Source organism: Mustelus asterias, chromosome 11 (assembly GCF_964213995.1).
Source record: "Mustelus asterias chromosome 11, sMusAst1.hap1.1, whole genome shotgun sequence".
Taxonomy (NCBI): Eukaryota; Metazoa; Chordata; class Chondrichthyes; order Carcharhiniformes; family Triakidae; genus Mustelus; species Mustelus asterias.
The window spans coordinates 77,166,499-77,193,416 of record NC_135811.1 but is presented as its reverse complement, the minus strand read 5'-3'; the positions used below and the strand labels follow the sequence as shown (position 1 = coordinate 77,193,416).

Here is a 26,918-nt window from a genome sequence, read left to right as displayed (position 1 = left end):
TGTATTTTCACATTGGAGGTGGGAATTGTGGTTGGGGGGGTGGGGGGGAGTGCAGGGAGGGGGGTTAGGACTAACGCCACGATTATGATCCCACCTTAGTCGCTGGGCTGCCAGGCGGTGCAATTTTGTGATCCCAGGGCCTTAGTTGGCATCAAGATGGGTCCGCCACTTATCCTGGCAGAGCCATTCAGAAGAACAGGTAAAAAGGCCAGGCCTCCATTCTACTCCTATGTGAGAACAGGGGAATTCTGCATGGAGAGACTTTGGGCAGAATTGAAACTTGTGTTTAAATATCACGTTATTGGACCCTCCAGACTGTCTCAAATCACTGCACAACCCACTCACTATCAATTTAAATATTATTTTGATATTCGAAATGTGTCTTGATAGCGAGTGGCCCACTTTCTTCACCATTTGACAAGTTCCTTTCCTTCAAATACGGTCTCACATCCCCAATCTGCCAGTGTGACCTCCATCCTGAGCAGAAACTGAACTCAACCACAATTATACATCAGTCGAATTCTCAGCTGTCCTGTGCTTCCGTTACAGCCAGCCTTTATAACAACACAACATTAGGGCAGCATTGTCACTACGTCCATATATTTTTAATAAAATATTACAATGATTATTGGTGTAAATTTAAAATAGAATCCTATAATTGAATCATAGAATGATAGAACCCTACAGTGCAGAAGGAGGCCATTCAGCCCATCGAGTCTGCACTGACCACAATCCCACCCAGGCCCGATCACTGTAACCCCACATATTTACCCTGCTAATCTAATCCCCTGACACCAGGGTCAATTTTGCATGGCCAATCAACCTAACCTGCACACCTTTGGACTGTGGGAGGAAACCAGAGCCCCCGGAGGAAACACACGTAGGCATGGGGAGAATGTGCAAACTCCACACAGACAGTGACCCGAGGCCAGAATTTAACCCGGGTCCCTGGCGCTATGAGGCAGCAGTACTAACCACTGTGCCACCGTGCTGCCCACAATAAAATCCCTACAGTGCAGAAGGAGGCCATTTGGCCCATTGAGTCTACACCGACTCTCCAATAGAGTACCTTACTCAGGCCCTATAACCCCATGTATCCACCCTGCGAATCCCTCTCGCCTACACATCTTTGGACACTAAGGGTCAATTTAAAATGGCCACTGCCTCTAACTGCACATTCTTATGACTGTGGGAGGAAACAGGAGCACCCGGAGGAAACCCACGCAGATATGGGGAGAATGTGCAGACTCCACACAGACAGTTACCCAAGGCTGGAATGGAACCTGGGCCCCTGACGCTGTGAGGCAACAGTGCTAACCACTGTGCCACTGTGCCGCCTGATTTTTCATGCAGATCCAGTTCTGTGGAGAATTCTAAACACATTAACACTATTTTGCTGGAAGCATTGCTGGTGCTTTATGGCTATCGTATTTACCATGACATCAGCCTATTCTGGACCCAATTTTTCCTTAAGTTTGGTATCATGATGTTTTTGCAATTGAAGACAGATGTTAAATTAGTTTGCAGCTTTCTCAAGTCCCCTTTTGTAAATGGGACAAGTAGTTTTCTGCTCCTGTTTAATATTAGAAGAAGCATTCAAATGATTAAATGGGACCTGTAACTACAGTAAGAAGTTTAACAACACCAGGTTAAAGTCCAACAGGTTTATTTGGTAGCAAAAGCCACACATTTTGCTACCAAATAAACCTGTTGGACTTTAACCTGGTGTTGTTAAACTTCTTACTGTGTTTACCCCAGTCCAACGCCGGCATCTCCACATCATGACCTGTAACTATAACAGGGCTAAGTCCTTTAAACTTTTAAGACCATTTTCAGTTAACATTTCACACTGTGTCCTCCTCCATCCAGTGCTTCTTAAGGGCTCCTGAAGTCTGGCCACCTCAATCAAAATCTCCAAACTTTACCTGGGGCAGGTTCTCAATGAGGTAACACTGATGTTAAGTGAGTCATTAACAGACATGGGTCTGCTTTCTGCCTGCGCTCTTTCCCATGTTGCACTGGTCACCCTATTAATGAAAGGATATTATTAAACTAGAAAGAGCACAGAAAAGATTTATTAGGATGATACCAGGACTTGATGGTTTGAGTTATAAGGAGGGGCTGGATAGACTGGGACATTTTTCCCTGGAGAGTAGGAGGCTCAGGGGTGATCTTATAGAGGTCTATAAAATAATGAGGGACATAGATCAGCGAGATAGTCAACATCTTTTCCCAAAGGTAGGGGTGTCTAAAACTAGAGAGCGTGGGTTTAAGGTGAGAGGGGAGAGATACAAAATGGTCCAGAGGGGCAATTTTTTCACACAGATGGTGGTGAGTGTCTGGAACGAGATGCCAGAGGCAGTAGCAAATGCGAGATCAATTTTATCTTTTAAAAAGCATTTAGACAGTTACATGGGTAAGACGGGTATAGAGGGATATGGGCCAAATGCGGGCAATTGGGACTAGCTCAGTGGTTAAAAAAGGATGGCATGGACAAGTTGGGCTGAAGGACCTGTTTCCATGCTGTAAACCTCTATGACACTAAATGACGCTGTGCGTAAACGGAGGTGTGATTTCCAGCCGTCCTATTCAGCAGTACCTTTTTTCTCTGCCATCCCAATTCTGGACCGCAAAACCCACCCCCATGACACCGGAATTTCAGCTTGGGTCTCTGGAGGGGAGGCAGTAGCTTAGTGGGATTCCACTGGACTAGTAATCTAGAGACCCAGGGTTCACTAATGTCCTTTAGGGAAGAAAATCTGCCATCCTTACCTGGCCTACATATAACTCCAGTGTCACAGCAACCTGGTTGACTCTTAAATGTCCTCAGTGATGGGGCAATGAACACTGGCCCAGCCAGCAACACCCACATCGCATGCACGATAACATTTTAAAAAATTACTAGTCCAGCAACGTAACCACCATCCCAGCAAAAGTATCAATCTTGACCATTCTGAGTTTGCAACTTGCAAATAATTATGCAAAATAGGTTATAAGATATAATCGAGCAACGGCATCCAGACTGATTGTAAATTAGTATTAAGCCAAAAGAAAAGCGATTTACATTTGATTATAAAAATCGACCCCATTCTAGTTTGTTGCTGAAAACCAACGGGGCCAGAGGATGCTGCTCAGAATGTCTTTTAGCATTTCACTTATTTTGTTCACATTTTATTCCTGTGCCTAGCTGAGTCTTTGGATATCTTCAACACAAAACTCATTGTGACCCCCTTATTGAGTGTAACTCGGCCATCCTACACAAATGGAATGAGCGACTACATGTCTTTTTAAAACAAAGACGTGTAGACCTGATGCAAGGACACGGCAATATCACAAAAAATCTCAGAATCCGCAGCAACAGAGAAACTGAAAATAGAAACTGAACTCAGCAAGAGGAGGTGGGTGGGGTGAAAGAATATAAGCAAACTATGTCACCGTTTTGACACTGATGGATAACTCGGTGACATTCATTCAGTTCTACTGGGTCAGGGTGATATCAATGGTCCAGATAGCAAGGGAGCCTTCTCATGGGGTTACATTGGTGCTCTGTGTGAGGAACTAGATCAAATGGAAGAAAATCTGCGCTAGTTTATGATGTTATTCTTGGTTCTTTCATGCTATCCTTCTTGATGGGGAGTTTGGTGCATGGATGGGATATCTGAATCTTGTAAGCTTCCAGAGAAGGGCTGTAGTTTGAACTATTTCTCTTAACTGCTTCTCTGTAAATTATCTAAATGGTTAATCTGTGTCTTGATCTGCCACCTTGGTGTGATAATCATGTGACTACTGTGCTCCAAGTTGACATGGACTCATACAGCACAGAAGGAGGCTACGTCATTCTCTTTGAGGAGCACCTCAATTAGTCCGTCCCGAACTGTGCTCCATTTCAGAGGGCATTTAAAAAAAATTCATTTGTGGGACACGGGCGTCGCTGTCTAGCCAGCATTTATTGCCCATCCCTAGTTGCCCTTGAGAAGGTGATGGTGAGCTGCGTTCTTGAATTGCTGCAGTCCATGTTCTGTGGGCTGACCCACAATGTCGATAGGGAGGGAATTCCAGGATTTTGACCCAGCAATTGCGAGGGAACAGCGATATATTTCCAAGTCAGGATGGTGAGTGGCTTGGAGGGGAACTTGCAGGTGGTGGTGTTTCCATGTATCTGCTGCCCTTGTCCTTCTAGATGGAAGTGGTCGTGCGTTTGGAAGGTGCTGTCTAAGGATCTTTGGTGAATTGCTGCGGTGCATCTTGTAGATATTACACACTGCTGCTACTGAGTGTCGGTGGTGGAGGGAATGGATGTTTGTAGATGTAGTGCCAATCAAGCGGGCTGTTTTGTCCTGGATAGTGTCAAGCTTCTTGAGTGTTGTTGCAGTTGCACTCATCCAGGCAAGAGAGACGTAGTCCATCACACTCCTGGCTTGTGTCTTGTGGATAGGCTTTGGGGAGTCAGAAGGTGTGTTACTCACTGCAGTATTCCTAGCCACTGGCCTGCTCTTGTAGCCACTGTGTTTATGTGGCGAGTCCAGTTGTGTTTCTGGTCAATGGCAACGCCAAGGATGTTGACAGTGGGGGATTCAGTGATGGTAACACCAATGTCAAGGAGCAGTGGTTAGAGTATCTCTTATTGGTGATGGTCATTGCCTTGCATTTGTATGGCACGAATGTTACTTGAGACATAATCACATTGCTGTGGTTCTGGAGTCACATGTAGGCCAGATCAGGTAAGGACAGATTTCCTTCCCTAATGGACATTCGTGAATCTGATGGGTTCTTACGACAATCAGTGCTGGTTTCATAGTCATCATTAGACTTTCAATTCCAGCTTTTTATTGAATTCAAATTTCATCATCTGCTGTGGTGGGATTTGAACCCAGGTCCCAGATCTTGCTCTGGGCCTCTGGATTACGAGTCCAGTGACAATATTACAACACTGCTGCCACCCCGTAGCCCTGAAATGTTTTCCCTATTGTTGTGAAACCATGCTTTATATTAAAATAAGGTTTTTGGGTTTACTGGCTGGAAACGCCCAATTATTATTTTAAAAGTCTAATGCCATATTCCACTGCTTTGGGATAATAGTCAAAGATGGCTGCACATTTGCATCATCATACCTTCTACATTCCTTAGCCAGCAAAGAGCAAAGAACAAAGAAAAGTACAGCACGGGAATGGGCCCTTCGGGCCTCAACTAAAACCATTTGCACTTACGGAGTCCATATCCTTCCATTCCCATCCTGTTCATGTATTTGTCTAATTGCCCCTTAAATGCCGCTACCATACCAGCTCCCACCTCCCCAGGCAGCGTGTTCCAGACATTCACCACCCTCTGTGTAAAAAAACTTGTGTTGCACATCTCCTTCAAGCTTTTCCCCACGCACCTTAAACCTATGTTCCCTAGTACTTGACTTTTCTACCCTAGGAAAGAGCATCTGACTATCCACTCTGTCCATGCCACTCATAATCTTGTAAACCTCTGTCAGGTCACCCCTCAACCTCCATCTTGGAACAATTGCCTTGAAAGAGGACAAATAGAAGGCAATCTCCTCTCTTATTAGCAAAGTGTCCAGCCAATCACATGGGTACTCAACTGGGTGGAGACAAACCATTAGACATAATCAATTGGACACTGGGACCCTGATTGAGTGAGGAACTTCCAGTCATGAAATAATCAAGTTGTAATTGGAATACACCGGGCATGACCTTATTTGGATCACTGGGCAGTTGGCGAGGAAAGGTCACATGACAAGCCAAACCTTTGACTATTTTAAGCACCCATGTACTATGCAGGATGAGACTAGCAACTGAGACCCTGAAGGAATAGGACTTTGAGTGGGTCCTTTCACTCCCTCATCCAACTTGCAAGTTTTTGAACCTTCTCTGCTGATTTTGGCTATCAAAAAGCCACAGACAGAAACTTTGAAAAGAACTCAACCCAGTGCTGGTGTCTCCAGAAGAGCAGATAAATCATCTGTTGACAACTTTGAACTGCTTTGATGCCAAAAGTGGCATCAAAGCAGGACCACCAAATTCAGCCTGAAGTCAGGCAAGTCATCAGCCTTCAAGAGCTGTATATCCCTTTAATTTGAATGGAATCTAAATTATTTAATTTATCTTCCCCACTCTGTAATCCATTTGTGTTTGTGTGTGTATATGAAAGTCAGATCATTTTTTAAAATTAGTTTATTAGTAGATTGGGTTAAGTACAATAAACGGGCAGCAGGGTGGCACAACGGTTGGCACTGCTGCCTCAAAGCACTAGGGACCCAGGTTTGATTCCCAGCTTGGGTCACTGTCTGTGCGGAATCTGCACGTTCTCCCCATGTCTGCGTGGGTTTCCTCTGGGTGCTCTGGTTTCCTCCGGTTGCGAAAGACTTGCTGGTTAGGTGCATTGGCCATGCTAAATTCTCCCTCAGTGTACCCGAACAGGCGACTAGGGGATTTTCACAGTAACTTCATTGCGGTGTTAATGTAAGCCTACTTATGACACAAATAAATAAATTTTAAAATTTATCTCATGATAAAAAAATAACTCATGACTGACCCTGTCTTTTATGGTCACAGCACGTGAACGGTTAAACACTCACGGAATTGGCAAGTATATCCTTTTGACACTCCAGTGAGCAGAGGGAAAAGAGGAAAGCATTGATCCCTTCTTACCTGGTCATAATGCCAACATGTTATGTCTCAAGTTGTGTTTTGAAAGTTACTGCATTCGATTTCGCCACTCTTTCAGGAAGTGCATTTCTGATGAGAACAGTTGCGTAAAAAAAAGTATCTTCCGACCTCACCTAGAATCATAGAATTTTACAGCACAAAAAGAGGCCATTCAACCCATCGTATCCCTGCTGGCCAATAAGCACCTATCTATTCTAATCCCATTTTCCAGCTTTTACCAATTCCCTGTTAAAGGTATTCTTATATCTGGAAAAATGCACCTAAAGCAGGTTAATAAATTGATGGGAATGAAAGAGATGGCTGAGTATGGTGGACAATTAAAAGCAAATTTGCAAGTATTACCTTATTAAAGTTGAGTAGTTTTGTGCAATTATTACAAATATATATATGTCTGGCAAAGTGTGAGTGGTGGTGATACATCTTTAATAGTCATTTGTGTTGGAATTCCATATGGAACATATATGGAATCCATATGTGCGTATGGTGAGCTAATTTACAGAGATTTCTGAAAGGTGACAGTTTATTTCTAAACTGGCAATTGCTGGCATGACATAACGGGTGGGATTCTCCGGCCACACTGGCCTCAAAACCGGAGAATCCCGCCTGAGGTTAATGGACCTTTTGCATGGTCCACCCCCCACCCGCTACAATCCCTGTGGCGGGCGGGACGGGAGAATTCCAGCCAACATACAAATTGCAAGCCATTTTCCACCCATTCATTTTAGTTGTAACGAGTGGAAGCTTACAAACCACATGCCCACTCTTTACCAATCTGCACATTCTGTCAGCACAATTCCCAGTTCGGTGCACTGGACCACAGAATCTTGCTAGATGGTTGAATATATGGTTTAAAGATGAAATTACAAGCAAGAGCCTGGCCTAATGCAAGAGTAATTACACTGAGGGATATAGTTGCGCTCAAGTTCAATGCATTCATATAAATGGAGAAATGGATTAATACCACCAGTAAAGACTTGGATTTATATAGTGTCTTTTATGGCCACAGGACACTCCAAAGTGCTTTATTCGGTGCATTTCACAATGTAGGGCTTTGTGATCTTACCGGCCGTTCACAACCAACCAAATCTCCGTTCACTGCAGTGGGATGGGAAAATCCCACCCAGACCTCCCCCCTCATGGCCCCTCAACTCCCAGCCTTCACCCCCTCAACACACTCGCATGCCCCATCTGTGCCACTCGTAGCCCCTACCAATTCCCTATTGTCCCCCATACCCAATACCAAGGCATTTCCCTTGAAACAACTCTTATGGCCCCTCTGTCCCCATGCCAATGTGCCCCCCACCTAACTCCTAATGCCCCTCAATCCTCCTCCGTATGGCACTTTCATGCCCATTTGCCTACTATACACTGTATAGAACCGATTAACCCGACAGTGACAATTCTGCCTCCTCTTCCTTGTAGCATGCCCTGAGAGGACATTGGTGACCATGGACCTGCCTCCGGCAGTATGACTGACCAGGAAATTTTCCTACTCTTAACCTGCCATTTTCCTACTCTTAACCTGATGAATGACAGATGGAATTTAATTTAGATAAATGTGAGGTGATGCATTTTGGTAGATCGAACCAGGGCAGGACTTACTCAGTTAAGGGTAGGGCGTTGGGGAGAGTTACAGAACAAAGAGATCTAGGGGTACAGGTTCTCAGCTCCTTGAAAGTGGAGTCACAGGTGGACGGAGTGGTGAAGAAGGCATTCGGCATGCTTGGTTTCATTGGTCAGAACATTGAATACAGGAGTTGGGACGTCTTGTTGAAGTTGTACAAGACATTGGGAAGTCCACACTTGGAATACTGTGTACAGTTCTGTCACCCTATTATAGAAAGGATATTATTAAACTAGGAAGAAAGCAGAAGAGATTTACTGGGATGATACTGGGACTTGATGGTTTGAGGAGAGGTTGGATAGACTGGGACTTTTTTCTCTGAAGCGTAGAAGGCTGAGGGGTGATCTTATAGAGGTCTATAAAATAATGAGGGACATAGATCAGCTAGATAGTCAATATCTTTTCCCAAAGGTAGGGGAGTCTAAAACTAGAGGGCATAGGTTTAAGGTGAGAGGGGAGATACAAAAGGGTCCAGAGGGGCAATTTTTTCACACAGAGGGTGGTGAGTCTCTGGAACAAGCTGCCAGAGATAGTAGTAGAGGTGGGTACAATTTTGTCTTTTAAAAAGTGTTTGGACAGTTAGGTGGATAAAATTAGGACTAGCTTAGGGGTTTGAAAAAAAGAGCAGCATGGACAAGTTGGGCCAAAGGGCCTGTTTCCATGCTGTAAACCTCTATGACTCTATGACTCAATGGTGTTGGAAGGATTTACAGGATAATCAACCTGTTTGACCAAATTATGAACACACGTTCCATGACTATCAAGTCCTGAAGTGGGACTTGAACCTAAAACTTCCAGCCAATAGGTGGGGGTGATAATCACTGCACCACAGGACCTCCCATATATTGACAGTAGGATGTATAAAAAGACTTTTAAAGAAGATATTCATTGATAACTTTTCACTTTCTTAAAAAAAACTCATTTTGCTACAGCCTAATCAAAGCATCAATCATCCAGACCCTTTGCTAGCTGAAACTGCAAGCACTCGAAACCAATTTTTCCTGTGGAAAAAACATTGAGAGATTGACAACACATATCAGACAGCCAGAGGTCATAGAGTCATAAAGCAATGCAGAAAAGACCCTTCGGCCCGCTGAGTCTTCACCGACAATAACTACCACTAAACGTGTGCTAATCCCATTTTCGTGCACTTGTCTCATATCCTTGAATGTTATAATTTCTCAATTGCTCATTCAATTATTTTTAAAGATTGGTAGGCTTCTCGCCTCCACTACCTTCCCAGGCAGTGCATTCCAGATTCCTACCACCCTCTGAGTGAAAATGTTTTTCTCAAATCCCTTCTGAATCTTCTGCCACTCACCCTAGGTTTATGCCCCTTCATAATTGACCCCATAACCAAGGAGAACAGCTGTGCCTTATTCACTCTGTCCATACTTTTCATGATCTTATACACCTCAATCATGTCCCCCTCAGCCTTCTCTGCTCTAAAGAAAACAATCCAAGCCTAGCTTGTCTTTCCTTAAAGTTCCACTGCAGGCAACATCCTGATGAACCTTCTCTGTGCCCCCTCTAGTGCTATCACATCCTTCCTACAGTGAGGTGACCAGAATGCCACATAGTACTCCAGTTATATACTTAAGTGATATAGAAGGAAATGTGGGGGGAATGTTAAGCAAGTTTACATATGACAACAAGACTGTACTGTGCTGTACTATTCTATGTTCTATGTGCTATGTTCTAGCTGTGGCCTAATCAGCGCTCTGTACAACTCCAACATTACCTCCTTGCTCTTGAACTCTATGCTACAACTGATGAAAGCACGTGTCCCATATGCCTTCTTAACTATCCTATTCATGTACTCTGCCAACTTCAGGGAGCTGTGAATAATTACCCCAAGATCCCTCTGTTCCTCTGAGCTTCTCAGTGTCCTGCCATTCATTAAATACTCCTTTGTCTTGTTTTTTCTTCCAAAGTGTATCACCTCACACTTAACAGGGTTAAATACCATCTACCATTGCTCTGCCCATCTGACTAACCCATGTATCCCTACAATTATCCTCTTCACTATTAACCACCCTACCAATCTTGTTGTCATATGTAAACTTGCTTAACATTCCCCCCACATTTCCTTCTATATCACTTAAGTATATAGCAAACAATAAGGGTCCAGTTCTGATCCTTGTGGTACACCACTGGACACTGGCCTCCAGCCATTGAAACAACCTTCTACCACAACCCTTTGTGTCCTATTACTAAACCACTTTCTGAACCTTCTTGTCAAGTTTCCCTGAATTCCACGTGCTTTAACCTTCTCAATCAGCCTCCCATGTGGGACCTTGTCAAAAGCTTTGCTAAAATCCATATAAACTACATCTACTGAACTTCCCTCATCCTCGCACTTGACCACTTTTTTGAAAAATTCTAACCAATTAGTGAGTCATGACTTCCCTCTGACAAAGCCATGCTGACTATCCCTAATTAACCCATGTCTTTCCAAAAGGATATTAATTCTCTCCATCAGAATTTTCTCCCAATAGTTTCCTTACCACTGACATGAGACTCACTGGTCTATAATTTCCTGGTTCATCTCTACCACCCTTCTTGAAAAGTGGAACCATGTTAACCTCCTCCAGTCCTTGGGCACTTCCCCCGTGGTAAGAGAAGAATTAAAATTTTGTGACAGAGCCCCTGCAATTTCTTGCTTCACCTCATCAATCATGGATTCTTTTGTGGGACTCAGGCACTTCAACTATTTAGTCTAGTGGATTCCTGGGCTCTCAGCCAAGACTCATTATGTATGCTTGGCTGAAATCCCAGAAATCTATTAGCGTACTAAAACACTTGAATCCTGGTGGAAACATTGCTTGATTGAATCAAATTAAGTAAATAGTAATTTCAGAGCAAACAGATGTAAATTAATGAATTTAAATCAAATATTAGAAAAGCTGTTACTGAAAGATTAAACATTATTTGGAAGAGTGGTGTGCGAATACAACAGGCTTCAATGGTGGGGGTAATAAAGGAATGAGGTTCAGAGGGACAATTAAGATGAAAAAGCAATAGACTTCAATGTGATAATTAGGATATTAGGAAAATGCTTCAATGAGAGAAGTAAACTCCTTATAAGTGATGAGTTTCAATGAGAGAGCGAGATAACTAGAGGGATGGGTTTAATGGGAAATTGAGCTATTTGGCATGACCTTTCATAGAATCATAGAATCCTACAGTGCAGAAGGAGGCCATTCGGCCCATCAAGTCTGCACCGACCACAATCCCACCCAGGCCCTATCCCCACAACCCCTCGCATTTACCCTAGCTAGTACCCCGGACACCCAGGGGCAATTTATCATGGCCAATCCACCTAACCCGCACATTTTTGGACATTGTGAGGAAACCGGTGCACCCAGAGGAAACTCACGCAGACACGGGGAGAATGTGCAAACTCCACACAGACAGTGACCCAAGCCGGGAATCGAACCTGGGTCTCTGGCGCTGTGAGGCAGCAGTGCTAACCACTGTGCCACCGTGCCGCCCTTTATTGGGAGATTTGCAGTTCTGGAAGATTGAGCTTCTTGACCTTTCCTTACATGTAAAATGCGCAGCTGATACAACACTTACTTTTGGACATTAGCAGTAATGTTAGGTATTGATACTGCTCAAGGATCTTCACAGCGACATTTCCTGTTATGTTCCTTTGTGGGTTGAACTATCTGTCAGCATACACTAAGTTGTCAGTCTAACGTTATCAGACTGATGGCAGAGATAAAGTGTGCATCCAGAATCTGAGACACTCATATTGTTGTAAGTGTGTTGACATAAGCCTGTGTTATTTCCCATCTCTGTTTTTCTCATATGTTGTTACTATTATGGATACATTACAATTGCTATTAAGCATCGCTGATGTGAGCTGCATTTTGAATATTTAGCAAATTGTAAATGATGATGCTTTGTTCACCACACTTTCTATCCAATATTCTGCTGAAGGGACAGATTTGTTCTGGGGAGACTAAATTTGAGCCCATGTATTTTTCCACCTTTAGGGTGTTACTTGTTGCTTCTTTGGTGCTCAATGAATCCAGCAAGGATTCTAAAGTGAATTTCAGGAACATTTAATTGATTTGATTTATTATTGTCACATGTGTAAGTATACAGTGAAAAGTATTGTTTCTTGCAGACTATACAAAGCATACCGTTCATAGAGAAGGAAATGAGAGAGTGCAGAATGTAGTGTTACAGTCATAGCTAGGATGTAGAGAAATACACTCATGTTGTTGTAAGTGTGTTGACTTAAGCCTATGTTATTTCCCACCTCTGTTTTTCTCATATGTTGTTACTATTATGGATACATTACAATTGCTTAATGCAAGGTAGGTCCATTCGAAAGTCTGATGGCAGCAGGGAAGAAGCTGTTCTTGAGTCAGTTGGCACATGATCTCAGACTTTTGTATCTTTTTCCCAATGGAAGAAGGTGGAAGAGAGTATGTCCGGGGTGCGTGGGGTCCTTAATTACGCTGGCTGCTTTGTCGAGGCAGCGGGAAGTATAGACAGAGTCAGTGGATGGGAGGCTGGTTTGCGTGATGGCGTAATCATGGCCCACAATCATATTAACCGGGATAACGAATAGAATAGAATCCCTACAGTACCGAAGGAGGCCATTTGGCCCATCGAGCCTGCACCAACAATAATCCCAGTCAGGTCCTATCCCTGTAACCCCATGTATTAACCCTGTTATTTCCCCTGACACAAAGGGGCAATTTATCACGGCCAATCAACCTAACCTGCACGTCTTTGGAGTGTGGGAGGAAACCGGAGCGTCCAGAAGAAACCCACGCAGACACGGGGAGTACGTGCAAACTCCACACGGACAGTCACCCGAGACCAGAATTGAACCCAGGTCCCTGGCGCTGTGAGGCAGCAGTGCTAACCACTGTGCCACCGCGCTGCACATAATGCATAATGGGAATCCCAACATCTCCCCTACTCATTTCCTAAAAATTCCTTCATTCAATGGCCACAGTCAAAATTTCACAATGTGTGTTCTAAATAGCAGAGATGCCATTTCTGAAGCGACACTTAGTAATAAGTTAATGATAGTATAAATCAAACCTGATACTGTTATGTTTTGGGACTGTCTTTAATTTAGGGTAAAATGAAAGGGATCATGCAGCCTGTTCTGAAATCTGCCTAACAATGTGGCTATTAAAGATAAAAGGGGTGCCTGTGTTGTTTTGTTGGCAAGAAGGTGTAAAGTGTTCACACTTGGAGACAATGGCAGCAACAGCTGTATTTACAATGGTTTAGTGTTAGGAATTAGGTCAGAAACTCCAAGGTATATTCTGAAGCTCGCCTAGACCCCAACTTTATTTGATTTTGTCATTAGTGTAAGCATAAGATGTTTAGCTCCAGGTGTGATTCTATTGACCGACTAGGCAGCTTTTATTAAAACAAACTTTATTTAAGAACACAGTTAGAATGTAACAACATTAATTAACATAACATACCAATTAAAATACTTAACTGTGACAAGGTATAATTCTTAACAGCCATCTATCTCCATAATTCCAATTTAAGCAATATGCCCATACATTCTTCTTCAGAACCAGTTAGCACCAAAAACAGATATGCTCATGCGGATGCTAGATTTCTAGCCTTTTAACCCCCCTGGACAGATACAGAAAGACACCTGCCTTTGAACTTCCATACAGCAGTTTCCAGAGAAAGATCTACCTTCAAGCAGCAGAACTTTGGAGAAAAAGACTATTTTCTGGCAGATCCCTGTCTCCCAATCCAGAGAGAGGAAGAGACAGACAGAGAGCTCTTCCTTCTCTCCACAGCTCCCAAACAGCAACTGAGCTGGGTTTCTCTCTGTGAGCCTAGCCCCGCCCAATCACATGACTTTTCTGGTCAAAATCCGAATCAAGCCCCACTCTGAAAAACCCCAGGGGAAGTACTAAAATAACAACCTTGCATTAGTCCAGATTAAACAAACATTTCAGCAATTAAGATCAATTATGATGCAGCAGTAACAACATGGGCTGTCAGGTACAGATAAAATGGAACCAATAATCAAACAAACTGCTAAAACAAATCTTGCACAAGAAACATGACTGAAATACATTTTGCAAAAGGCAAAGTATCATTACATTAGGCTGTGAGTCTCCAAAGTCTCAGGAAGGTGTTAAGAATGTCAGGTTGTAAGCAGTTGGGCTTTAAACTGTCCATTTATTTCAGATATACGAGAGATTTGGTGTCTTAAGAATACTTAATCAGCGTTTCTACCCACATACAAGGCCCATGTGATTCACATTGCCAGGGAGATGGACTTAGGGGGGGAAAGGATTTCTATGACATTCCTGGAAGAGCACAGACACTGAAAGTCTGCCAGGATCTGGGAGAGAGGAGGCAGCTAGAGGTTGAAAGTCTCAAATGTTCAGGAATGCAGGTGGAGGCTCATGTTCAGATTGAAAAGGTTAATAATGTGAGGTTCTAAATTGAGGTTGGAAGATTTGCCTAGCTTGTGATAGAGGAAGAATCACCAGGAAAAACCCTCTCCATGAAAGACAGCTCTAAGATTCAAAAGTTATACTGGTAATGAAAAAGAATGGAAATAAAACCTTGGGGGCTATGATTCACTTTGGATTGGGTATGGGGAAATCGAATGATTACTTAAGTATCCCCATGAAGTGAGTTTTTCAGTTGTATTAAAAGTAAAAGGGGTAAGATTTGCTCTGTAGTTCTAGTTCTAACTATTGTGTTTATTTCTACATGGACGGCAACAACTGGATCCTCCCCCTCCCACTCCAAGTTTTCTTTATTTTTGTAGCCGACAAAAATAATGTTTAGTCAATAGTGCTGTTAGTCTGTTTTTCACAGTAAAAGTCTAAGACATGAAATCTCACCATGTTATATTTCCAGCTGTCAGCTGGAGCTTTGAATTTCTGTGATGATCATAAGAGAGTGGAGATATTGTATGTGTAGAAACTGGAACAAAACACCGAACAAATACAGTCCACAATTCAGATACTACATTGATCATCTCTACATTTCAATTTGTGCCCAGCCTGCTTCTGATTACTCAAAGTTGTTATATGCACTGAGCTAATTGAATCAAGAGAAAACTATGTTTTGATTCCGTACCCTTCAGAGTCCCTGTCTTAGTTCCTCTAGAATTTCACATTTAACACATCTTAGTACTCACACTTTAAATAAAAAAACCTAAAATAGAAAACAATTAAAATCAATTCCAATTCTTTGATTTTTCTCTTGAAGTCGGCGACTGCTGGAGCCATTTCTTTATAAGGGAGAATAACCTGATTGAATCCCTCCCTTGTGATCGCTTGTAAAGACTGTTTTTAAAATTTAAAATTAATCTGAAAAGCTTTTTAGACTCTAAAACAGAAATGACAACATTTATGAATGAGTCTGCTCCCACACAGACAGCGCAATTGCGTGCCTTGCTGCATGACTGAAACTTTTAGTTATGAAGTGGACATCACGGACACCACGTAACAATCGTCAGGTAGGAGTGTTCCCTTCCAGTCGGGGAAGACTTCAGCAGTCCAGGGCATTCAGCCTCCGATCTTCGGGTAAGCGTTCTCCAAGGCGGCCTTCAAGACACATGACAACGCAGAGTTGCCGAGCAGAAGCTGAAAGCCAAGTTCCGCATGCATGAGGATGGCCTCAACCTGGATCTTGCGTTAATGTCACACTATGTGTAACCCCCATCATACTGCCTGAGTTTGCAAAATCCTAGGAACTGTCCTGCTTTGAGACAATTCACACCTCTTTAACCTGTGATTATCTCTCTCTCTCCATGCACACTGTTTGTACCTGTAAAGACTTGATTACCGGTAAAGACTTGTATTCCAACCATTCTTCACATTCCAATCTGTAATTATCTTGCAATTGTGTCTTTGCCTCTATATGTCATGTTTGTGAATTAACCTCCATTCACCTGATGAAGGAACAGCGCTCCAAATGCCCGTGATTCCAAATAAACCTGTTGGACTTTATCCTGGTGTTGTGAGACGTCTTACTTGTGGTAGTGATAGGGGATAGCATGGTAAGGGCAATAGATACTATTCTCTGCAACCATGACTGGGAACTCCATAGGTTTTGTTGCCTGCTCGGTACTCGATTAAGGACATCTCCTCATGGCCGGAGATGAACTTGGAGTGGGAGGAGGAGGATCCAGTTGTTACCGTCCATGTAGAAATAAACATAATAGTTAGAACTAGAACTAGATGTTGTGCTCAGAGAGTTTGAGGAGTTAGGGCCCAAATTAAAACACAGAACATCAAAGGTAATGATCTCTGGATTGTTACCTGAGTCAAGTGCCAATTGGCATTGGCTCAAGGTTCAATGGAATAACTTTCTCTTTTCTGAGGACTTGTGCCAATGCCCCATTAATTGAAACCACTTCTTCTGCAATAAATAGGTAAATTTAATAGCTGCAAAATATAGCAGCATTGCTTCGGTCTAATTTAGAATGCTTCAGTTTTTTCAATTTCTCTAAAGGCAAGTTTCTTTGAGTTTTCCACTCACGTTAATTTTGTTTTGAAACAATTGATTGGAGGAACGGGCCTGGTTTATTCATCCCAATGGCTGCATTTGTGCCATAATATTGTGAGATAACGCAGGCTTTGAAAGTGGAGTCTTGGGAATCCAAGGACTTTTCCAAATTGCCTCTCAAATTGTTCGAGTTAAATCTCCGCATCGCTGGCTGAAAATTGAGCAAATCATTGAGTTTATCAGGACTGAACTTATTAGCCCAACGTCAGAACAAAACCATGCCTTTGCCAAAATATGTTACAAGTGCAAAACAGATGGAGACATCCAGTCCCTGTTAAAGGGCGGAGCATTTCGTAATTTTTGGAAGAGGAACTTGAAAACAAAGCTTGCAAGTGGAGAGTTTGGCCTCACGCAGTGGCAGCTACTTTTTTCCATGTTCTGTCAGTGCTATGGGTGGTATAATAACAGTAAGAGTTTTAACAACACCGAGGTTAAAGATCAACAGGTTTATTTGGTAGCAAATGCTATTAGCTTTCGGAGCGCTGCTCCTTCGTCAGATGGAGTGGATATCTGCTCATAAACAGGGCATACAGAGACACAAACTCAAGTTACAGAATACTGATTAGAATGCGAATCTTTACAACTAATCAAGTCTTAAAGATACAGACAATGTGAGTGGAGAGAGCATTAGGCACAGGTTAAACAGGTCTTTAACCTGTGCCTAATGCTCTCTCCACTCACATTGTCTCTATCTTTAAGACTTGATTAGCTGTAAAGATTCGCATTCTAATCAGTATTCTGTAACTTGATTTTGTGTCTCTGTATGCCTTGTTTATGAACAGATATCCACCCATCTGATGAAGGAGCAGCGCTCCGAAAGCTAATGGCATTTGCTACCAAATAAACCTGTTGGACTTTAACCTGGTGTTGTTAAAACTCTTACTGTGTTTACCCCAGTCCAACGCCGGCATCTCCACATCATGGTATAATAACTCCAGGAGTCAGCTATAAAAGAACTTTGCATAATTGCACAAAAAAAGTGAAGCCAAACCACAGGTCTGTGGTGAACACAAACAGGTCCCAAACGGGACAATACATCAATGGACCCACTCAGGGGCCTGCTTTACTAAGAGCTCAGTATATGAGCTCCACCTGATCAGGTAATTGCCAGTCACCAGGGAGCTCGTATTCTACAAGTCCTACAGGGAGGTCAACCAGTGATACTCCATGAAACTGCCCAATGAGTGGCACAGTGGTTAGTACGGCTGCCGCACAGTGCCAGGGACCTGGGTTCGATTCCTGGCTTGGGTCACTATCTGTGGGGAGTTTACACATTCTCCCCGTGTCTGCATAGGTTTCCTCCAGGTGCTCCAGTTTCCTCCCACAGTCCGAAAGACATGCTGGTTAGGTGCATTGGCCATGCTAAATTATCTCTCAGTGTACCCGAACAGGCGCCAGACTAAGGGATTTTCACAATATCTTCATTGCAGTGTTAATGCAAGCCTACTTGTGACACTAATAAATAAACTTAAAACTAAATTTTAAGTCCTGGGGATTATCACAGATGATATTATCTGGCTTTCCTTTCACCCGCTCAGTTTGAACCCAAGATTTCATAATTCCTGAGAGCTGGCACCATGAAAACACAAAACCTAAGCCTGTGTTCCTCAAGTTCTTCAGCACACCCAGCACATCAGGCAAAAAAAGAGAAAGGTCATCCTCACTGATCCTTGGTTTAACTGAATCCTCTTCCTGGCAGTAAAGCAATTAATCTATAAGAGCAAAATACTACGGATGATGGAAATCTGAAATAAACAATAGAAAGTGCTGGAGATACTCAGCAGGTCTGGCAGCATCCGTGGAGAGAGATACAAAGTTAGTCCTCAAGTTGAGTATGACTCTCCATCACAATGACAGCTTTTAACTTTCCTTCACAATGACAGCTTTTAAACAGGAGAATCTTGTAGAATGTGAGCGACACAAGCATTTTTTTTTGCAGAAGTGAATGCTAACCATTGTGAAACTGAAACATCAGCACAGACTCCAGAATTTTGTTCCTTTTTTTTCTGAAAAGTAAACTTGAGAAACCTAGGTAGAAGGCCAAATCTCGTAAAGCAGGACATATCACTAAGGTTGAAAACAGAAAATGAGTGGTAATTAAAATGATAAATTTGGGGTTTTAATGTCTGCAGATTGTATACTGCTCGCCACGCTACCAGAAGGATGTGAAGGCTTTGGAAAGGATACAGAAAGGATTTACCAGGGTGTTGCCTGGTATGGAGGGCATTAGCTATGAGGAGAGGTTGGAGAAACTTGGTTTGTTCACACTGGAACCACGGAGGTTGAGGGGCGACCTCATAGAAGCCTACAAGATTTTGAGAGGCATGGACAGAGTGGATAGTCAGAAGCTTTTTCCCAGGGTGGAAGAGTCAATTACTAAGGGGCATAGGTTTAAGGTGCGAGGGGCAAGGTTTAAAGGAGATGTACGAGGCAAGTTTTTCACACAGAGGGTAGTGAGTGACTGGAACTCGCTGCCAGGGGAAGCAGATACGATAGTGACTTTTAAGGGGCGTCTTGACAATTCCATGAATAGGATAGGAATAGAGGGATATGGTCCCCGGAAGGGTAGGGGGTTTTAGTTCAGTCATGCAGCATGTTTGGTGCAGTCTTAGAGGGTCGAAGGGCCTGTTCCTGTGCTGTAATTTTCTTTGTTCTTTAAGAAAGGGAGGCCTGAACAGAGTCAACCCTAGAGTTGGCAAAGGCAAAGGTAAGGGCTTTATTTTTTTAAAGTTTATTCATTAGTGTCACAAGTAGGCTTACATTAACACTGCAATGAAGTTTCTGTGAAAATCCCCTAGTTGCTGCACTCCAGTGCCTGGTCAGGTACACTGAGGGAGAATTTAGCATGGCCAATGCACCTAACCAGCATGTCTTTCGGACTGTGGGAGGAAACCGGAGCACCCAGAGGAAACCCACACAGACACGGAGAGAACGCGCAGACTTCACAAGTGACCCAAGCCAGGCATCTAACCCGGGTCCCATGCACTGCGAGGCAGCAGTGCTAACCACCGTGCCACCCTGCTGCCTAATAGCAGAGAGGCTGAGCTGGGGAGAAAATAGCTTATGTTATGGAGGAGGAGTCTTGATGGAAAGAATATGGGGTCAGCTCAGGGTAGAAAAGGACAATCTGGTTGATCCAAGCAATGGCTAAGGCTAAGCAGCGATACTAAGGGCGGGATTTTCTGGCCTCACTCGTCCTGAAACCATAAAATCCCGCCCGAGGTCAACGGACGTTCCCATGGTTAATTGCAGCCAATCAACTCTGAGAGCATGAAAATAAATATTAGATTCTAAAGATATCAAGGGATATGGGGATATGATCTGTAGAACCATAGAATCCCTACAGTACAGAAGGAGACCATTCGGCCCATCGAGCCAGCACTAACAACAATCCCACCCTATCCTGATAGCCCCATGTATTTACCCTGGTAAGCTCCTGACACTAAGGAGCAATTTAGCATGGCCAGTCAACCCAATCCGTACCTCTAGTTGAATAGCAGAGCAGACTCGAGGGACCAAATGCCTTACTCCTGCCCCAACGTCCCTCTGTTCCCATTATCAGTGTGGAGTCTCATCCCTTCAGTTGAATTATTGGAGATTTATAAAATATGCAATTCAAATTTATGTTTATCTTTTCCTTTTCTTTATTCTCTCTCACCTGTCTTATTCCAATCTTTCTTTCCATTTTCTCTCTCTTTGCTTTCCTGATTTGATATTGGATTCACCCCCTCTAACTTACACTTGTTCCTCAGTCTTTGCTCTGTTTATTTCTTAATCCTACAATCTGATTGGTTATTGAGATGCACGGCAACATTGTTTATTCCGGTCCTCGATACCCTGTATCTCTCAGTGTGCCTTTATCAGCTCACACATGCCATTCCAGATTTGTAAAACCTAAACATACAAGACCAAGTCAACCAACAGATGCTGTTAGACGGCCTTTTATCATAAATTGTAGCCCATTATGCATCTAGGTGGCAGTAGTCACGGGTATTTGACATGATATTCCTCCTTTTTTAGTTAAAGTCTTATATTCCAGTAGGAGGGAGTCCTGAACCCTGACAATGTTGCAACGTCCTCAGAAATTAGTTTTCCTGAAGTTTTTTGTGATGACTTCAGCCAGGCAAATGAGGTTGGCCTGCTGGAGTATGAACTTCCTAATTGAGTCCTCCCACGCTCCTGATCTACGGACACCTGGTGCAGAGGGTGGGGGGCAGTGCAGGGAAGGAGGAGGACCTCCTCATGAACCTGCTCCTGGGCCTAGCAAGGCGTTCCATCTACAGGTCCAGGCAGCGGGCGATCGAGGGGGTCATCCAACCTGACTGTCTGCCCCTGTACCGCGGCTATATTCACGGCCGGGTGTCCCTGGAAAGGGAGCATGCGGTGTCCAAGGGCACCGTTGATGCCTTCCGTGCCCATTGGGCACCGCAGGGACGGGGGTGTATTATTGATCCGCTTAATCACATTTTAATTTGATGTTTTAAGTTTCCTTTCTGCTTTGTCTTTTGGTTCGGGCGATTCCCCTCCTTTTAGGGAACTGCCTCTTTTGAGTTGTCCCTGAGTTAATTTGATTTTGTTAATTTGGTTGGGCAACAAAAGATATCCCTGATTGGGCCATCAATTAGGGAGCCTCATGTTTCCTATTTAAAGCAGATGTGTCAGTCTCCCTGCCTCCTGCAGCAGGGAGCTTAACTGAGAGCACTGGGTTGTAAAGTATGTTGTGTAAATAAAGGAACCTTGGTGATGGGACCTTTGCCTCTGTGAACTTATTACATCATATTTACATGCTGTCTTGAAATGCAAAATATAATTCTAACAAGAGGAAATTTAGTGCAGTTATTGTTCTAACAGAGAGCTGCCCTTGAATATGTAACTGGAACAGAGGTGAGACTGTTCTGTGGCTGTAGTTCGGTCGCACTTCTCATGTCGCTCACTTGACTTAGAGCACATTCTGAGTCCTCTTCTTCCCAGCTAAGTGGCAGGTGCTCACTCAGTCTGGCTCTGAGTCATGCTGACTCACGGGTCCATCTGCCAGATTGTTTTCTGGTGATACTGGGACCAGCGATAGAGGAGATTGTAAATCACAAGTAAAAGGAAGAACAAAAATCAGGCATGTTCTTTATGGCGATTGCTATTCAGTAACCCTTACTTGAAAGTGACTATGTGATATGGGTGTGTTATTTACTTGTTCATAGGATGTGGGTGTTGCTGGCTAGGCCAGCATTTATTGCCCACCACTAATTGCCCTTGGGAAGGTGGTGGTGAGCTGCCTTCTTGAAACACTGCAGTCCATGTGTTGTAGGCACACCCACAGTGCTGTTAGCGAGAGAGTTCTAGGATTTTGACCCAATGACAGTGATATAGTTCCAAGTTAGGATGGTGTTATCTTGGAGGGGAACTTGCAGGTCGTGGTGTTCCCATGTATCTGCTACCCATGTCCATCCAGGTGGTAGAGGTTTGGGAGTTACTGTCGAAGGAGCCTTTGTGAGGTGTTGCAGTGCATCTTTTGATGATACACGCTGCTGCCACTGTGTGCCGGTGATGGAGGAAGTGATTGTTTAAGGTGGTGGATAGAGTGCTGGTCTGTGGATGTGCGCACTTGCACGTGTGTGCATGGAGGCCATTTGAGGATAGGATTGAGCTTAGCTATGATGCTGCCCATGGTTGAATAACTTGTTGACATCATTCACCCTATAGGCCCAGACATGAAGGAAGGCTGCATGGGTATTGTTACTGGAGGTGAACAGCCATGGGACTATATTCAACAGCAAGATTTGTTGAAAAAGGCTGTTGTGTTTATGGCATGAGATACTTACTCTTATTCCTTTCTTTTGCAGAAATGAGGTGATGTTCCTGAAATGAATCTTGCTGAAAGCACCGATACTGGGTTGGAGATGTCTGCAGTCAAAGGAAATATGTTGGTTCAAGTTGAATTTGACTATGAGTACACAAGGGATGGGAAACTCATCTCTATTAAGCAAAATGAGCAATATGTTCTGGTCTCGAGAACGAATGATAACTGGTGGTACGTGAAAAGCTTTGACCAATCCAAACCATTCTACGTGCCAGCACAATATGTGAGGCAATTGTCTTCAGATGGGACTACCTCTCCTGGGGTTCAGTCCCTGAATGGATCTGACTCTTCTGAAAACCAAAATGGAGGAGAGGAGACCAACACTGCAAGGGTATCGAAAAACCAATGTGACGTTGGGAAAAATCACAATGAACGACAAGAGCAGGATCTCCCCAGTCCAGATCTGATCCAGGAGATTAAGAACCAGGCTAACACAAGTCCTACTGAAGACAAAGATCCTTCTTTAAATCTCCTTGGCGATAATAGCCCTCCCAAAGTGCACGGTTCAGTAAATACTTTGCAGAATTTCAATGTGGCACCACATTTGCTGCCATGTTACAGTGAAGTGCACAGAGCTCTTGTAAAGAATAAAGAATCGGACAATCAAAAGTCCACCTCAGCCAAAGACTCAATACAGCAAAGCTCCACTGTCAGGGTTCGCCCCAAGCAGCTAGCCAACCCTGCCCAAAGATTGAGTCTAGCAGGAAGGCTCAGTACAATCCAACTACCTTCACAAAGCCTCAATCCCAATCAAAAGCTCAATTTGGGAAAGGACGTCAGCCCATTGGAAGAGTTCATGCCGCCCCGAAGTGCCAGCTTCAGCCATGTGATCAACTCCAAAAAACATTCTCCTCCAGGGATTGGTACTATGATATTGGAATGTCCAAAAACTGCGGAGAGAAAGGACTCTTCAAGCTCCAAGTCCTCGCCGCAAAAACCAGACTATGATTCTGAAAATGTTTACGAATCAATACCGGACTTTCCGAAGCCAAAGTCGAAAAAACAGAAAGGAAAGGCCCATGGTTCACCAAAGGTTAGTACGTTTGCGGCTTCAGAGAACAGGACCGATATGCGTGTGTGGATTTATTTACTTGTGGGATCTTGTCTGTCTATTTGTGGAGGAGACTGGTCTTTCATTCGTAACCCTTTCCCTTAGCAATATTTTTTCTTTTCAGTCCTCTTTTCAGTTTTGTCCGGCTTTTGTTTCCCTGATGAGTTTTAATTTCATTTGTCAGTTTGTTCCCTGTTTCTGTGCTCTGATCCCCAGTCTCATCTCTCCTGGCAATCCATGCCACAGAGATTTGCTTTGATTTTGAGCTTCAGACAATATTAGTTGGTTACTTTGCATTTGTTGAAAATTCCCAATCGTGCGTACAATCAGACAGCCTTACTTGAGCACAGCGTAGAATTTGAAGACCTTTATTTTGTCATCGCACACAGACTGCTCAATGCATGGAATTCACTTCCAGATGGAGCAAAGATTCACCAGTGAGAAAAGAGATGCTGCAATGGGTGTGGCTTTAGGATCTCTCTAAACAGATGATTTAAGATGGGGTGAATCATCTTCCTCGTTCATTGTTGTCTCAGAGTCTGAGTCATAGAGCAATATAGAAACAGAAGCAGGCCCTTCAGCCCAACCAGTCCATGCCAACCATGTTGCCCTCCCAGCTAGTCTGAATTGCCTGCGTTTGGCCCATATTCCTCTAATCCTTTCCCATCCACGTACTTACCCAATTGCTCCTTAAATATTGCTATTGTACTCGCCTCAGCCACTTCCTCTGGCAGCTCATTCCACATACACACCACTCTCTGCATGAAGAAGTTGCCCCTCCAGTCCCCTTTTAAATCTTACCCTTCTCACCTTAAACCTATGCCCTCTAGTTTTCAATTTGCCTACCCTGGGAAAAAGACTACGTGTGTTCATCCTATCTATGCCCCTCAGAATTTTATACACCTCAATAGGGTCACTGCTCATTCTCCTATGCTCAAGGAATAAAGCCCTAGCCTGGCCAACCTTTCCCTATAACTCAGGCCCACCAGTCCTGACAACACCCTCGTAAATCTTCTTTGCACTCTTTCCAGTTTATCAATGTCTTTCCTAGAACAGGGTGACCAAAATTGAACACAATACTCAATCTTGTGATTTTGGAAAACAAAATCCAGTTTAAAATTGAATAATTGACGAAGGGTTAATAATTGTGGATACTTAACATACATTTTTAGAACTACTTCAAGGTGACTGATCTATTTAGGACTTGTGTGGGACACATCTGGGGCAGTGCAATGTGAGGCACATATACTTATCTGCCTCTTTGGAATGGATACCAAACATCTGTCTTCTTGACTGAGACAGGTACACATATTCCTGTCCATCAGAATGCCCATATACCTGTCCAACTGAGACTGGTACACAGGTAGCTGTCCACGTACAGATGGGACAGGTGAGATGATCTTCAGAAAAGTGTTGATTGTTTCTGGCTGCAAGATGTGTTATCTTCAGTAAAGCCGATAAGAACCAGGATGAGGCCACAATGCAAAGCCACTTCAGTCAGCTGTGGAATTGCCTTGAACACAGCTCTCTGTCAAAAGTTTACATGGGTGCACAGAGTTCACAAGGGAATGGATTGTACAAGCTTATCGAAGTAGCAGGTTCGATGGGCAAAACAACCCTTTCTCGTTCTATGGGGCAGTATTTTCTGGTCGTGCCTAGTAATCCAGAGAACCAGGGTAATCTCTGGGGACCCAGGTTCGAATCCCACCATGGCAGATAGTGAAATTGTAATTCAATAAAAATCTGGGGAAAAAAAGTCTAATGAATCAGAGAATCCCTAGTGCAGAAGGAGGCCATTTGGCCATTGAGCCTGCACTGACAACAATCCCACCCAGGCCCTCTCCCTGCAACCCCACCCACACACCCCTCTAATCCCCCTGACATTAAGGGGGAATTTAATGTGGCCAATCCACCTAACCCACACATCTTTGGATTGTGGGAGGAAAGCGGAGCACCCAGAGGAAACCTACGCAGACAAAGGGAGAACGTGCAAACTCCGCACAGACAGCAACCCAAGCCGGGAATCGAACCCGGGTCCATGGTGCTGTGAAGCAGCAGTGCCAACTACTGTGCCACCGTACTGCCCAACAATGTAATGATGACCATGAAACCATTGTCGATCGTCGCAAAAACCCATCTGGTTCACTAATGTCCTTTAGGAAAGGAAATTGTCCTTACCTGGCCTGGCCTACATGTGGCTCCAGATCCACAGCAATGTGATTGAAGCTAAAATACCCTCAGGGATGGTAATCGATGCTGACCCAGCCAGCGATGCCCACATCCCTTGAATGAATCTATATTAAAAAATTCCTGTCCTGCCCGCGATGATTCCCACTATGGACGGGACTGGAACATTTACCCCATGTATCTTTTAAAATCTGCTTTTGCGTTCATCCAGTGACAGGGAGACAACAGCACAATCCAACAGGGAAGCAAGTTTTAACTGAAGCTTCCAGATAATCAGTGGCAACATGTCAGAGTGTAGACTCTGTAATTCTCATCTTCAAGAAGATAGATTGTTCCTGCAGAGGATATAGCGCAGATTCATCCGAATGATAGTGGGGGCTGTGGGGGAGATTAATTATGAAGACAGGGTTGCTTCAAGTTCAGAAGGCTGAAAGATGATTTGGTTGAGGCATTTTTGATTTGATGGCATGGATAAAAAAAGGAATTCTTTCCTCTGTGGGTAGTGTTGCCAACTCTCCAGGATTGGTCTGGAGTCTGCAGGAATTGAAGATCTATCTCCAGCTCACTGCTCTGTGCCACTCTGGAGAAAAATCATCGAGACATTAAAAAATGCTAGGTTTACAAAACAATGTCTTTGAACATTTCTCTCTACCAGATATAAAAATATTGAAAATGAGGAAAAGAAGGATGTTTGGCTGACAGTCGAGCATCATCCAATTAGGTAATGAGTTGTTTTGCTTTCCAATTGGTTCAAGACGTCACAAGGATAGATGTGTTGGCCGACTAATGGCTGGAGTGTGAAGGTGAGTCATGTAAGGAAACCTCCAGTACATTGAATCACAGCTCGCAACCCAGTGGAACTTTGCACTCTTGTGCACAGAGTGCTGGCTGAGTTGAGAAAACTGGCGTGTAGCTCTCCAGTTGCACAGCCGAGTTTTCTCTTCAAATTCTTTGGCACTCTGTGCACAGAAGATCTGGAGGTGTGCTTTTTGCTGT

The 26,918-nt window shown here is 43.6% G+C and overlaps 1 protein-coding gene across 1 annotated transcript in view; it reads left to right on the top strand.

Annotated features, from left to right (window-relative positions):
* Positions 1-26,918, top strand: part of LOC144500606 (rho GTPase-activating protein 27-like) — a 225,849-nt gene that overhangs the window by 30,712 nt on the left and 168,219 nt on the right. Inside the window, exon 2 of the mRNA XM_078223802.1 lies at positions 22,668-23,717. Coding sequence (XP_078079928.1) covers positions 22,689-23,717 — 1,029 coding nt within the window. The 5' untranslated portion in view covers positions 22,668-22,688. The remainder of the gene's footprint in view (positions 1-22,667; positions 23,718-26,918) is intronic.